Below are 14,514 nucleotides of genomic sequence, written 5' to 3'. Positions count from 1 at the left end.
GGCAGCGCCGGGGACACGACGCGGGGACAGAGCTCCCCTGTCCACCTCACAGCAGGCCTCTGTGGTCCTCCCGCTCTCCGCTAGGGGGACAGCAGCACCCAGAGTGGACAAGTGGCCCTGTGGCGCACGGCGACCCAGGTAGGGCCAGAGCTGTCCCCTCGGTGTGAGGATCTGAAGCTCGGCCACCTTTTGGACGCAGGAAGCAGCCGGCGGCCTGCGGTCAGCAGAGCTCCAAACTCAGACCTCTCCAGCCTCGTCCTGGGCACCCCACCTCCTAACAGGAGGGATCCCAGCGGTGACCCAGACCGCCCTGGACCAGCACCTCCACCCCGAGCCTGTCCCCTAGAGAACGAACGTCCACAGCACATGACTCATGACGGCCCGAGGGGGAAACCCAGTGTCCACGGGCTGACGGATGAGCGTGCAGGGCACGTGTGGGCCATGGTCCAGCCCTCGGCCACGAGAGGAGCAGGGGACACCAGGTACCCAGGAAGGCAGCCGAGCCGCGTGAACGTGCAGAAGAGGCAGGTCCAGGGTCACGGGCAGACTGGGGGCTGCCAGGGCTGAGGGCCCAGGGGTGGCTGCCAGTGGGCACAGGGTTTCCTGCAGGGGTGACAGGAACATTCTGGAGACAGTGGATGGTCACCCACGTGGTTCACGGGGGTCTGCTAAGCTGTGCTCTCAGGGGACGGAGCTTACGGCGTCGGATCCATTTCAGCTCCACCAGTGTTTCCCAGGGTCCACCCCGTCCAGCCAGCAGGCCCTGCCTGACGCGCCCCACCAGCCTCTGGGCGGCCTGCGCACCCCCTTCTGGGTCCCACCACTCCACCCTGGGCCCCTGCCCTGGAGCTTTCTAGAAGCTTAAAAAGACCGCACCCAGGCCCCCCCCTTAGGACAGGACTGGGCAGGGCAGGGCCCATCACGGGCCTTTAATCCGCGTGGATTGAGGTGGATTGAGGGGCACATCCAAGGGCCACACAGCGCCCGGGGCTGGGCCTGCCCTCGGCACCTCCAGCCTGGAGCCCAGGCCTCTGCAGTTCAGGACTCAGCCGCTGGACCTCCAGGTGGCCTCCCTGGACACGCCACGTCCTCCCACGGGCCCCAGCAGAGCCCTGCGTGACCCTCAGCCCTGACCGCAACTCCCCACCCTGAGCTCCGGGTGCCACGGCGCCCAGACCTGAGCGCCTGCCGGGCCAGGGACACCATCCGAGCATGTGTCAGGGCACCCGTGGACGGGGCAGCCCTGATGGGGACAGGAGGCAGGGTGGCAGCGGCTGCCGGCCTGTCCGTCAGCACCTCTGAGCAGCCTGGGTCACCAAAGCTCAACGGGCAGAGGCAGCAAGACGCCGCGGTGACGGGCCGGGCAGGGCAGGGCTGGGCTGGGCGGTCCTGGGCTCGGTCCTCGGCACCCGGTAAAAACAAACCCACAAGGTGCGGGTCCACCTGCTCCAAAACACAGCCGTCACAGAGAGGAAGAAGTCGGGGCGCGGCGTCTCAAGGTGAGGGTCTGCGGATCCTTCCTGACCCCCCTCCAAGTCCACCCTCCACGGGACGCAGGCTCGTGGTGTCCCGCGCCCGGCGTGGCACCCCGAGACCCCAGAAGGCTCCCTTTCTGACTCAGAGGCAGCTGGCAGACCACGGTCATTGTCCCAGCAAGTCCAGACGCAGCCCCGGAGCCCTTCCTAACAGCACGACAGCCTGACGTCACGCCGCCCCTGAAGTCACACGGCCCCTGACGTCACGCGGCCACACGGGGCGCAGGGCTCCTTCCCCACCTGCCCCCGAAGGCCTGCCGGGTCCTACTCAGGGCATCGCGGGAAACGGAAGGCGAGTCCCGAGATGTCCCTTCTTGAAGACAGAAATGCCTCCCGTGGCGCTGTCCCCTCCCGGACACGAACCCGAGGCAGAGGATCTCCGGGGTCTTCCCCAGCCCGGAAAACGTGCCACCAAGAAACACCCCAAGACCCTCAGCCGAGCCGCCCCGCGAGGGTGGTCCCCAGAGCCCACGCGAGGGGCCGGGAAGCTCTGTGCTCCGGCCGCGTCCCCCGCGCTGCCCGCCCGCGGGCTCCAGGGAGGGCCACACTGGGAGACCCTGCCCCCCCCGTCTCCCCCAGGACAGCCCAGGGCACCGCGCTCGGCTCCCTCCTCCGAGCAGACGGCCTCCACTCTGCCAGGAAGCAGACCACCCGTCAGGAGGCGCCGGAGCCCGCCGAGGCCCGAGCCCAGCACTGCCCAGCTGCCTGCCCTGGTACCTTCCAGAAGGTTCTCCCTCCAAAGGGTCCTGGTGCTGGTGGGAGGAGCCACAGGGTCTCCCTGAAGAGCAGGGCCCCGTGGGTGCAGACCAGGAGCGGGGAGACGGGCGGCCATGACAGACGCACGCAGGCCTCGGGTGCCCCTGGGAGCGTTGGGGAGGAGGCCGGGGCAGCCACCGTCCTGCGCTGGGAGGCCACCCCAGGGCTCCCCGGTACCGCTGGGAAACAGCCGCACGTCCATTAACCAGAGCGCTGCTCAGGCGGCCCTGGAGGAGGGCAGGGCGGCCTGCTCACCAACCAGTCCACAGGGAGAGAAGGTCCGTCCAGGGAGAGCCCACCTCTGCCCGGAGTGAGCCTCCCGAGTCCTGGCCAAGGCCACGGCCCCTGGCGTGTCAGGGAGGAGGGGTGAAGGCAGAGGGCACCACTATCACCCGGGGCTGGGGGCAGGCGGGCAGCCCGTGGCCTCTGCCAGTGGCTGGGGAGGGGTCCACACTGGGCCCTCTCCAGCACGGCCACCTTCACAGCCGGAGCCCAGGAAGGCAGGACAGGGGAGAGTCCAGCCAGACTCCCGGCCCCGTCCTGCACCTGCTGTTACCCGCTGAGTGACGTCGGGCACATTACTTAGCCTCTCTGAACTTGTTTCTCACTTAGAGGCTGGGATAGCGGCCCCGACCTCCACAGCGCTGTGTGAGGAGGCTGCGTGTGTGGACACCGGCAGCACAGGATAGGCCGGAGCTGGGGAAGCATCGTCCTCATTTGTATGTCCCCAGGTGCCATCCAGCAGCCTGGCAGTGCTGCCTCTAGCCTGATGGGAGGGACAAGGGTTCCCAGCAACAGCGAAGGCAGGGGGCAGGGGGCCTACTCAGGCCCCTGAACAGCAGCAAGACACGCATCCAACTACAAGGCGGGCACCCGCACCAGCCCACCTTGCCTGGTTCCCACCATAAACCTGCCAGAGAAAAACAACACCCCACTTCTCAGCCGGAGCCTCAGAGAGGTCAAGAGTCTTACCCAAGGTCACACAGCCTGCTCCATGGCGATCTGAGTCGGGCCTGTCTCCAGGCAAACCTGGGCCTTTCCGGGGCTTCACAGGGCTTCAGAGTGCTGGGAATCCTCCTTGGGTAGGAGGTCCAGGCCCAGAGAGGGCAGCTGCACCCTCCCCTGCCCAGCCCGGGCACTGCCCACCCACACAGGAAGCACAGTGCCCTCCAGGGACGGAGTCCAGCTAGAGCGGAGGGCTGCACCCGCCCACCCAGGGGACGCCTCCTTCCCTCGTTCTTGGTTTTAAAGGTCTCCTTCACTGCTCCACAGCGGATTCTCTCCTGCGCGAGCACAGGAGTCCCGGAGGCGGCACAGAGCAAGGTTCTGGAACATGCCGTGTCCCCAGGGGTCCTCCTGGGGCTCCCTTCACACCCCTGCTCCTCCTCCCCAGTTCTCACACCACCCACCCAGGAAAGAAAGGGGGACTGCGAGACCCAAGGACCCGGCGTGGCGTCAGGTGGCCCCTGGGGACAGCCCTCCTCTGCCTGTCCTGACAGTGGTGCCGAGCCCCCTCCCCTCCCCCGGGTCACGTGGTGCTGACAGCCCCGGGGCCCTGGGTGCCCTTCTGTCCCCCGCCCCAGGACGTGCAGCACCTGGACAGAGCCTGCACTTCCGGATCCCACAGGCTCGGTCCCTGCACCCTGGGGTGTCGCCTGAGACCCAAGAGCCGCCCCCTCCCCGCAGCCAGACACGGGCTGCCAACAGACTGTGGCCTCCAGGCGGGTGGGCTCTCTACCATTCCTTCCTTCAAAAGGTCACCGCTGCCCCTGGGCCTTGGACCCCCAGGCCTGTCCCCTTCCTGGAGAGGCTCTGGCCGGGAGGCTGCGGCCTCTTCCCAGCCTCCCCACTTCCTGCCAAGTACCCTGCTCAGCAACCCCCCTACGCTGCCCAGGCCCCTCCCCGGCGGACTGACAGGCTCAGGGGCTCAGGTCGTCACCAAGGGCACCGGCCTCGATTTCTTCTATGGAAAGAGAACCCCAAGGCTCCTGGGCAGGGGGACGGCAGAGGCGACCATGCACACTGGGAATGGCACCGGCCACTTTCCAGGTGGACCCCGGCTGCTCCCAGCTCCCACGGCCGGCCTGGGGAGGGCAGCGTCTCATCACCTAGGTCCCTGTCACTCAGGCCCACAGCCCACCTCACAGACCCCTGAGCAGAGAGAGTCAGCAGGCCACCCGTGGGGACGCGCGGAGCCTGGTGCGCCTCTCACCACAGTCAGGCTAAAACCAGCAACGCCCAGGCCAGGAGCCTGGCCCCAGGACACGACAGCACCCTAGAGCCGGCCCCCACACAGGGGTCTGTGGGGCCACCATGTGGCACATCCTGGACCCGGGCACGTCACCATCCTCACCACGTCCCCACAAGTCCCGGTGCCCAGTTCCACCTCCCAGCCAGGGAGACTGACGGGCCACCAGGAGAAGAACCTCACTGCAGGCGGCTCAGTTCCAGAAAGGGGCAGGGCTGGGCCAGGACCTGGGCTGCCCAAGCCCAGCTTGCCCAGGGCCTGCCCTCTGGGAGCCCCAGCCAGGCTGATGGCCAGGCTCAGCACCCAGGGCGGACGACATGCTGGTCCAGCTGAAGTGAGGGGCTGTGCTCTCGCCCAGAGCTGTCAGGAGCAGGACACAGGCGCAGGACACAGGCACGGGCTGCCCCGGGAGCGCACCAAGGCCCACGGGGCCCACCTCACGGACGCGGTCACCATGCATGGGCACATCCTGGGCACCTCACCCGCAGCACAGGTCAGGACGAGGCAGATCAGGTCACTTCCACGCAGGGCCCGCACTCCTCACCCACCCCGGTCCCTCGGCCAGCCCTTGGCCAGCGGCTCCTGCTACAGACTTTGGCCCACACACGCCGGTCTAACTCTCTGGTAGAAAGGAGGACCCATGGCCCGTGGCCAGGACGGTGACTGCCACAGACCTCTACCTCCTCAGACCCGGGGGCCGGTCTCTGAAAAGCAGGATCCAGGGTTCTCTGAGCCCGTGTGGCGCGGGGCGGGGGTGAGGGCAGCAAGAGGAAGGAGCGAGGGCAGGGAGACTCCTCTCTGGCTCGCAGAGAAGGCCTCTTCCCCCCGGGGAAAGAAGGCCTGTTCAGGCCACTGTGCCCCAAATCCTGCCCCTGCGTCTGGGAACCAGTTGCCATCTGCCATTAAGCAACCAGAACGTCTCCAATGAACGGGGTGAACTTGGGTGAAAAACTGGAGCCAGAGCCGAGAGGAACTTCCCTGCAGTGTGTTTCAAACCCGTGAGTACAAGACCTCTCCGTGACCCGCGGGGCCGCACTCGTTACCAATGTTATCAGGCGGGCGACAGACGTGCCCCCGACTTCCTCCGCTTGACAGATTCCGCCCCAAACACAGCCAGGCCCGGCCCCTGCCTGCCCCGGCCAGCAGTGCCCGATTCTTCTAAGCCATCCTGAGCCCCGCTCCTGACCTGCCCACGCCAGGCCAAGGTAACCCCAAGAGCAGGCTCAGTGACCCAGGGAGGGCACCACCCACACAGCACCAGGGAAGCCCGGGGTTCTTCGGAGGAACAGAAAACACCTCCCGTCCCCTCGTGCGTCTCGGGAAAGGTCCCAGACCAGACGGAAACTGCAGCTTACCTTCGTCGCTGCCGCCACCGGGGAGCTCCAGCCCGAGGGTCCCTGGCGGGTGAGCCCCTGACCGGCGCACACCAGGGTCCCACAGTCCACGCAGGCCCCGATGATGAGCTGCCGCCCGTCGTCCACCAGCAGGCTGTGGCTGGCTCGCAGGGTGTAGAGGAACAAGGGCAGCCTGGCCACGCGCACGGGCCTCAGCCCCAGGCAGCGCCTCTTCTCCTGCTGGCAGAAGAAGCACACGAAGGTCTCCACCTGGTACTGCCGAGCCCAGGCGCTGACAGCGTGCTGGGCACCTCGGGCCTCGTGCTGCAGCCACTGACCCAGCAGGTCATGGTAGCAGAGCACACAGGCGGCCACCAGACCAGTGGCGTCCGCCGGCCTGGCTCGCGGGGCGGGCGGGTAGACGGTGAGGAAGGGGAAGAAGGGTTCCTTCTCGCCCAGGCGGCTGGCGGGGTTCACGTTGAGCTGGAACTCCTTCCCGGGGCCCAGTTCTGCCCCGCAGATGTAGCAGACGGACGCCGGGCCGCCGTGGGCAGAGGCGGGCAGCTCGCCGAGGGCAGGGTCGGAGGCGGAGAAGGCCTGGTGGTACCTGCCCAGGAAGCCCTGCACGGAGGTGATGAGCTCCTGGTTCTGGCAGGCCCGGTACAGGGCCCAGACGTCCTCCAGGACGCTGAAGCACTTGGGGCAGCTGCGCACCTCACAGCGCTTGTTGGGGGCCCGGGCGTTGGGCGGGCAGGGCAGGAGGCTGAGGAAGGGGAAATGCATGGCGCTCCTGGCGCTGCCGTTGAGGGCCCTGGAGGGCACTGCCCGGGCATCCTGGGTACAGTCCTCCCCGCAGAGGTAGCAGGCCTCCTGCAGGGCCCTGGTGGGGGGGCCCTCCTCCCTGGGGAGCCTCCTGCCCTTGGAGGCCATGCCGGGGGCGTGGCTGTTCAGGGGCACCACGTAGAGCCGCTGCAGGACAGGCACGCTGGCCAGCTCGAAGCTCTGCCACTGCTGCGTGAGGGAGGAGAAGCAGCGGGAGCACACCAGGGTGCTGCCCGCCGGGCTGATGGGCTGGGCCCCGGGGGGCGGGCTGTGCAGCCAGAGGAAGGGGAAGAAGGGCGCCTGGGCCAGCTTCTCCTGCTTCTGCACGTGGATCTGGCGCTGGGAGGCGGGGGACAGCACTGACCCACAGATGTAGCAGCAAAGGCCCTCTGGTGGCACAGCCTGGCTCTCCAGAGGAGCCCGAAGGACACCACCACTACTGTCCTTCTCTCCGGGCCCTGGGACCGGCTGCTCCTTGTGGTCCTCTTCCTCGCTGGTGATGTTGATGTCACTGTCTTCCGATGTGCAGTAACCCCGGAGGGTGTCCCCGGGGGGCCTGCTCTCCTGGGGCTTGGTGGCCTTGCCCAAGTGAACTTCTTTCATGCCATCTGTAGGGGCTGCCTGGCTCAGAGGGCCTTGCCAAAGATCAGGAATGCCCCTCAGGACGCTGGCCCGGGGTTCAGGAGCCCAGTGCCTTCCAACGCCCTTTCTCCGGCGCCTGACTCCGGTCTTGGGCTCCACGTCGGCGTGGAGCTTCGAGGAGATCCCCTCCTCCATATCCCCCTGCGCAGGGGGCTCTGAGTCCTGTCCCGGAGCGGGTCCCGGGGCCGGCCTCCACTCCTGGCAGCGGCCCCCGCGAGGCCCGGCCCCCGGCGTGGGCCGGCGCGCAGGCGGCGCGTCCTGCAGGGGACTGCTGGCGTCGCGCGCGGCCGGGTCGGGATCGGACAGGGGGTCGGTGTCCGACAGCTCCGACAGCTCGGAGTCTCGAGTGTCCTCGGCCGCCGCGCGGGGCCCCGGGCCGCCGCCGTCGTCGTCGTCCCCGGCGGCGCTGCCCAGCGCGTAGGCGACGTTCCACTCGCGGGGGGCTCCGGCGCCCCCGCGGCGCCCGCTGGCGCCCGCGTCGCACTGGTGGGGCCGCTTGAGCCAGTACATGCGCTTGTCCACCGGCGTGCGCGCGCGCTCGAAGGCGGCCCACTGCTCGCCCAGGAAGCAGCGGCACACGGCGCAGACCAGCACGCAGCCGTCGGCCGGCGACAGCTCGCGCGCGCCGGGCGCCGGCTCCTGCTGCTGCAGGAACGGGAAGAAGGGCTGCGCCGGGGCCCCCGCGCCCGCCGCCGGCTCCTTCACCTGCAGCTTCAGCTCCTTGCCGCGCCCGATGCCGCCGCCGCAGATGAAGCACGAGAGCGCCGCGCCGCCGCCCGCCGCCCGCTCGCCCACGGCTGCCATGAGCCGCTGCTTGCGGGAGAGCGGCGCCGGCCGCCCGCTCATGGCCGCGCCCTAGCGCCCGCCGCCGCGCCCAACTCGGAGCATGTGTGCGCGCCGCAAAGTTTGGCGGCGGGCGGCCGGCGCGGGCCGGGGCGCGGGGCCGATCGCCGCGCCGCCCCCCGGGCCTGCCGAGCCCCCGGCGGCGGCGCGGGCCCAGGCGGCGCCGGCGAGCGCGCCCGGAACGCGGCGGCGGCGTTGGCGGCGGCGGGCCCCGGGCGGCTGGAGCGGCGGCCGCATGTGCGAGCTCCGGCGCCTGCCAACGCGCTGGGTCATTTAATTGGGGAGGAGGAGGCGGGGCGGCGCGCGGGCGGAGGGCGGGGGAAGCCCTCCGCGCTCCTCCCCTCCCCCTCCCGCGTCCCAAACTGCGCACAATGGCTCGCGGGCTCCTCTATCTATTCTGTGTCCGGCCCCGAGCGCGCGCGATGATTCATCGCCCCAATTAGGGGCTCTCTGCGGCGCGCGCGGCTCCAGCCGTCTGAAGGGTCTCCTCGGGGACCCGCCAAAACCATCAGCGGCTGAAGCTGGTCTTTCAGGAAAGGTCAAGCAGGACGCGGGAGGAGCCAGGTAAGGACGCCCGGGAGCAGCGGAGGAAGGGCAGCTCCGGGCCGCCTGTCCCCTCCCTGGTCTAACGGGGAGCCACTTGGAGTCCTGAGCTGCCCTGGGTTGGGGGCACCTCTCGGGGCCAGTGCCCTGATTTTGTAGACAGAGAGGAGTTGTCCCCTGTCTCCTGCAACTCATCATCCTGGGGACAGAGTCCTCACCCGCACTCCCCTCCCCTCCACACTGCTGGCCAGAGGCCACCTGGTCATCAGCAGAGATGGAAAGGGTGGCCCAGGGCAAGAGGCTCCACCTCTCTGGGCCCTACCCTCCTCCTGATAACCAGCTGCAGCAGAGTTCCTCTGCACCTTTTTTTTTTTTTTGGGGGGGGGGTACACTGTACTTGACACAGGGAGACTAGGGCCGCTGCACTGTAGAAGCACTTCCTGCCCCCCCCCACTAACTGCATCGCCTGCCTGAGCAGCCCCATTCTCCAGAGGGGAAGGAAGAGGCAGTAGGCCCAGTTACTCCTCAGAGGACACCCAGTGGGACTCAGACTCAGGCAGGCCGTCTCCAGCCACTGCCCCCCACCACGGGCTTGTACCAGGCAGGCACAGTCCACCATGGAAAGTATCCACGGCAGGGGACACAACCAGGACTCCCTGTCGGCCCTCGGCCCTGATGCTCCGGATCAGGCTGGAGGCCTGGGCAGATCAGGGCCCCCCTGGACCTCACGTTTCCCTCCAGCTCATCTAACGCGTCTCTGATTTCCCAGCAGTTTACGACTGTCCTGACCGGCCAGCTGGAACCCAGAGTCGGCTGGGGACAAAGGTGGCGGGTGAGCCCCTCCACCCTCTGGGGTGCTGACATGTAAATAAAACTGGGCTTCCTCTTGGCACGAGGAGGCCCATGCATTATAAATAAATGGAAGAAGACAAAAGGGCCCCCTCCCGGGAATCCCTGGTGGATATTCCAGGGCTCCCAGCCCAGGGACTGACAGGAAGGCCATCAGGCCTGAGATGGGATGAGGCTCAGCCCCAACCCGGCCCAGGAAAGTGCTGGGTCAGCACGCTGTGGGAAGGAATGCAGGCGGGCGGGGCTTCCTGGCTCCTGGCACTTTTAATACCCCAGGGGGACTGATCAGGAGGACTTTAAAGGGTGACGTCTGTTTAATCGCCTTCTGGTTGAAGGGCCTGTCGGGTCCCACACAGATGGAAAGGTTGGGGGAAGCAGTGCTGGCCCTGGAAACCCCGGCTGTGCCCCTCCAGGGCCCTGGCCTCAGCATCATCCCAAGGCCTCCCTGTCCTCTCCCAGCAGGCCCCTGCTAGCTCGGCCTGGCTCCTGGGCATGGGATTGCCAGCGCTCCCTGTCTGCTCCCCGCATTCCCCCCTGAGCCTGGGTGCTCCTCCTGAGGGCAGCACCGGTCTGTCTTGCTCACTGCGTGTCCAGGGCTGCTCTGGTCCACCATGGGCCGGCTGTGCACCCTGGGCGGACCCCCGGCTCACTGAGCCTCAGTGTTCTTCTCTGTGCAATGGGCTCATGATTCCTCCTCGTGGAGTTTTTCTGTGTAGACCAAGTGAGGTAGAGAATGACCCCCTGGCCAGGGCTGGGGCTCCCCGTGACCATGAGTGCAGGTCCTGCCCCTCCCTGGCTCTAACAACGAGTGAGGAGGTTCTGCCGCCTGTTGGCACTCCAGGGCCAGGGGCCACTCTGACCACGGTCACGCCTGAGCCTGAGGAGGGCCACGGGGTCAGCAGGATAAAAACCAGGAGCTGGGGCTCCCTTGGCCACGCAGGGAGAGCTTCCTGAGTGTGTGCCAGCGTGCGCCATGTCGGAGCACATGAGCACCAGTGTGTGGCACTCACACGTGCTCCGCGTGCACTCATGCCTACCTGTGTGTGCTGTGTGCACACGTGTTCAAGTGTGTGGCTGGGTGCAGTGTGTGTGCATGTGTTTGCGTGTACGTGCAGCTGTGAGTGTGTGCGTGGGCCCGTGCACGGGCTGGGCGTGGGGAGTGGGAGTGTGCGGCTGGTGTTTGTTTTCCTCACCAGCCCAATGACTGGGAACAGTCCCTTGGCACAGATAAGGGCAGGGAGAGGCAGGTGATGGCGTGGGTCATCTGTGGGTGGGTGGCACAGGGCAGGACCCAGCCAGACACATCTGACTGACATCCCCGCTCCACTGTTTACTAGCTGTGTGGCCTTGGCCTGCTTCTTAACCTCTCGGAGCCTCCATGTGGAAAACAGGAACAACTAAACAACACCCTTTGTAGGGTTGGGGAAAGAAGAACAGAGAGTCCAGGAGCAGCCCATTCTTTGGGTATGGCAATGACAGTCCCAACGCACAGTACATGACAACCACACAGGAGCCTGGCTCCTGGGCATGGGAGGTTGTAGGCACCAACTCCCCAAATCTTCCCAAGCCTATGGGGTAGTTCTATTACACCCTCAGTTTCCAGCATAAAAACCCAGGCACAGAGAAGGGAAGACACTGGCCCAAGAGCACGCAGCATGGTGCAGCTAGGTCTGGAGCCCCAGCCGAGTGTCCACGTGACCCCCTGGTTTTGCTAACTGTAAGTTACTTCCCCCTCAACCCAGCTTGAGGGACAGGGACAACCTGGAGTCTCACCCACCTCCTCCTCTGTGTGTCCCAGTTTCACAGCAGAGGGCACTGAGGACCTGGCAGGGCCTGTGGGACCCAGCTGGATGACACCAGAGGAGATGGAAACTCAGGGCCCCCTGCAGCGCCACGCGGGCCACCGTGGACCCAGCTCCCCTTTCAAACAGAAGCCGTCCATACGTGCCCGCCCAGGGCTGCCGGAGCCTCAGCCCCTGTCCCCAGCAGAGCCACCTCCTTGCCCACAGCCCACGGCTGGGTCATCGGTCCTGGAACCCAGAGAGCATCCGCACTGCCCACCAGCAGCGCCGCCTTGGGAGTGGAACAACAGGCCACTCGAGTCTGCAGGAGGCCAGAGGCCACCAGCCGGGAACCTCCAGGCGCATCTCAGACTGGCAGCTGCCTGTGGCCGTGCTCCAGCTCCCAGCACTTGTCCCGAGGAGCTGTCTGCCGCCTCTCCCCCGGGCGAAGCCCGAGCAGGCTGGCCTTGCACTGTCCCGGGCTCACGGGGCCGGGGACGTGGCTGGGGTCCAGTCCGTGCAAGGACGAGGGAGCCAGACTGCGCTGACCCCAAGTGCTTCCAGGCTCCGTCCCTCACGCCTGGGAGCCAGCTCTCCAAGCCGGCCTCCACCTGCCCCGGCTGCCCTCACCCCACGACCCTGTGCCTGCACCTTGGCCTCCCCTTTCTCACCAGGGTGTTGCCCTCTTGCCCCCTCCACACTGCGCCTGCACCTTGGCCTCCCTCTCGGGAGCCAGTCACCTCCCTGGCGGGTCCCTCCTGCCCCAACTCCCAGGGAGGCCGTGTGTGCGTGTCTGGCCTCTGGCTCCCTGGGGACCAGAAAAACAGAATTCATCATCTGGCCGCCCTATTTCCCTGTCTTCTCTTCTTCTTGCCTAAGAATGGAGCAAGCAGTTCTCTGCCACCCTCAGGAAGAGCCTCAGATATGCCAGGCCACAGGCAAAGATGTCCCCTCCTTCTCGGGGGAAAGAATGGAACCATTAATAATAATAAAAAAAAAAAGTCCCTGGGATTTATGGAGGCCTTGGACCTCTGAGCGTTTTGCATCCGTTGGCTCGTGGGGCACAGGATAGGTGGAGGCCTGAGGGGAGGCCCTGTGCGCGTGGGGGGGGGGAGACGGTCTGAGGGACTGGGCCTCGCTCAGGGCCGGTGGACACCCGTTGTGCTAATTCGTTAAACACAGACAGCACATTCGACCGCCCGCCTCCACCCCCGGGTCTCAGTGGAGGAGGGGCCTTTCACCTCTGGGGCCTGGAGGGACTCGGCTGAAACCTTCTGTAAGCTGGACGGGCCTTGTTGCAAGACCACAGCCGCATGACACAGCGAAGGGTCAGAGCTTGGGGACAGACTGAGCAGAACCAGGTGCCCTAGAACCTGGCCTTGTCCCCCTGACCCGACAAAGGCCCTGGGAGCGAGCAGCCCAGGGTCCCCTCCTGCAGACGCCAGCCCCTCCACCCCCAATCTCTTTGCTGTGAACTTCAAGGCCTCATAAAACCCCTTTGATAAATGATCCCCAGAGCTGACCTGCCAGGGGACGGGGACAAACACTGCACATAAATCCTCCCTGTGCTCAGAGGCTCCCTGCCGCCGGCTCCTTGGCTGACCAAGGAGCCAGCAGCAGAAAATCCCCAGCAGGCACGGAGGTGGCTGGTCCCCAAGCTTCCTGGCCACGGAGGATTCTGGCAAAGGTGGGCCTGGGTGGGGGTGCAGGGGAGACAGCAGCCGGCAGCGGGAGCGAATCCGAGAGCCTCGAGGGGGCCTGGCATACAGTAAGCACTTAAATGAGCCGGCCTGCGGTCTGTGGCTCACATCTGGGGACAGTCAAAACGCCCAGTGCTGTGTCCAGAGCTTCAACTCATTCAGGCCCTAGAACACCTAAAACCAGGCACCTTGCTGTACACTTCTCCGAGAAGGGCACCGGGCCTGGGCAGTGGACCCAGGTCCCCGAGGCTGCAGAGCTCAGAGGTGTCAGAGTTGGAGTCAGACCCAGAGTCTGGCAGGGCGCCCTCTCACCCGCCAGCTGTGTGCTGAGCTGCTGGCCTGCAGGCCAGCCTCCCTGCCCCTGCCCGGTCCTTGTACCTGACTGGGCCCTGCCAACGGGGCCAATGGTCAGGGCTTGCTGGCCACCTCTGAGCTCTGCTAGGCTCCACGGCCGCCGCCCCCCTGGCCCAGGTCCCCCAGGGCTTTCAGTGGGCTGCTGCAGGTCTCCGCGCTGGCTCTCGGGGGCTGGGAGGGAGGCAGCAGCTCCTGATTGTTTGCAGCTGTTCCCGGGAGTCAGGCGGCCTGGTCCAACCCGCTGCCCGCCGCCTGCCCGGCCTTCTCTGCTCTGCTGCTCTCGCTGATGGGGACATGCGGTGGGCCCAATGCGGGCGTCTAGCCCTGCCCTGGGCTGCTGAGCTGGGGAGACCCTTACCAAAGTGGGCCTCGTGACAGTGTGCGGCTCACACCACCCAGCACAGCTGGGACCAGCCCCCGGGAGAGCGTGCCAGCCTCAGAAGCCCCCTGGGTGCCCGAGGCCTGAGCCAGGGCCGCCTCACAGCCAGACCCCAGGCTCCGGGGTCGCCTCGATCCTTCGCAGCCTGCCGGGACGTCCCTGGGACGTGGCCCGCAGGCCTCAGCGCCCCCCCCCCCAGTCATTTTAGACCCTCAGCCTCGCCCCACCCCCATCGCCCCCAACCCCAGCTCCACTCCTTCTGCCCCTAGCTCTGCGGAGCTGGGCAGTTGGGGGCAGCACAGTCCAATACGTGGCCGTCTGTGCCTGGCTTGCTCTGCTCCCACAGCACCTCAGGCTCCGCGAGCGGAAGTGGGCGTGCTCCCCGCTGAGCTGCCCCGGCCTCTTCCTCGTGTGGGGTCGGCTGCACTCAGTTCCTTTTCATTGCTGTGCAGTAGTCCTTTGATGGATATGCCATAACTTGGGCTGGGGGCTCTGGGTGGTTTCTGTTTGAGTCAACATGGAGTGTTTTCCTGAACATTCTGGGGTATCCTCTGCTGAAAACACAATGCCTGTCTGCGGGGTGGACACCCAGGGGTGGGACTGCTCATGGGCGGTGGGTGGGTGTTGACCTGAGTGCAGAGAGAGACGCTTCACACCCCAGCTGTCGTGGAATTCCCAAGGTTCCCTGCTCCCAGACTCCCCACAACTGTGCAGCTGCCCGCCCACCA

The 14,514-nt window shown here is 66.6% G+C and overlaps 2 protein-coding genes across 5 annotated transcripts in view; one reads left to right on the top strand and one right to left on the bottom strand.

The window, feature by feature from the left end:
- Window positions 1-8,133, bottom strand: part of Gse1 (Gse1 coiled-coil protein) — a 303,688-nt gene extending 295,555 nt beyond the window's left edge. For 2 of the 4 annotated variants that reach the window (XM_071604611.1, XM_071604614.1), the window contains exon 1: window positions 5,895-8,131. In XM_071604611.1, the coding sequence (XP_071460712.1) occupies window positions 5,895-7,847 (1,953 nt within the window). In that variant the 5' untranslated portion in view covers window positions 7,848-8,131. Of the gene's footprint in view, window positions 1-5,894 lie in introns of all 4 variants that reach the window. The other 2 variants (XM_071604613.1, XM_071604612.1) reach the window with 2 other exon arrangements.
- A 334-nt stretch (window positions 8,134-8,467) lies between these two features.
- LOC114090906 (WAS/WASL-interacting protein family member 3-like) lies at window positions 8,468-12,388 on the top strand. The gene is made up of 2 exons (XM_071604202.1): window positions 8,468-8,744; window positions 11,371-12,388. The coding sequence occupies exon 2, from the start codon at window positions 11,423-11,425 to the stop codon at window positions 12,386-12,388; it is 966 nt and encodes a 321-aa protein (XP_071460303.1). The 5' UTR covers window positions 8,468-8,744; window positions 11,371-11,422.
- The last annotated feature ends 2,126 nt before the right edge of the window (window positions 12,389-14,514 follow it).

The sequence above is a fragment of the Marmota flaviventris genome, chromosome 18, assembly GCF_047511675.1.
Source record: "Marmota flaviventris isolate mMarFla1 chromosome 18, mMarFla1.hap1, whole genome shotgun sequence".
In the NCBI taxonomy this organism is placed as follows: domain Eukaryota; kingdom Metazoa; phylum Chordata; class Mammalia; order Rodentia; family Sciuridae; genus Marmota; species Marmota flaviventris.
The sequence above is the reverse complement of the archived record's forward strand: the minus strand, read 5'-3'. Positions and strand labels throughout refer to the sequence as shown.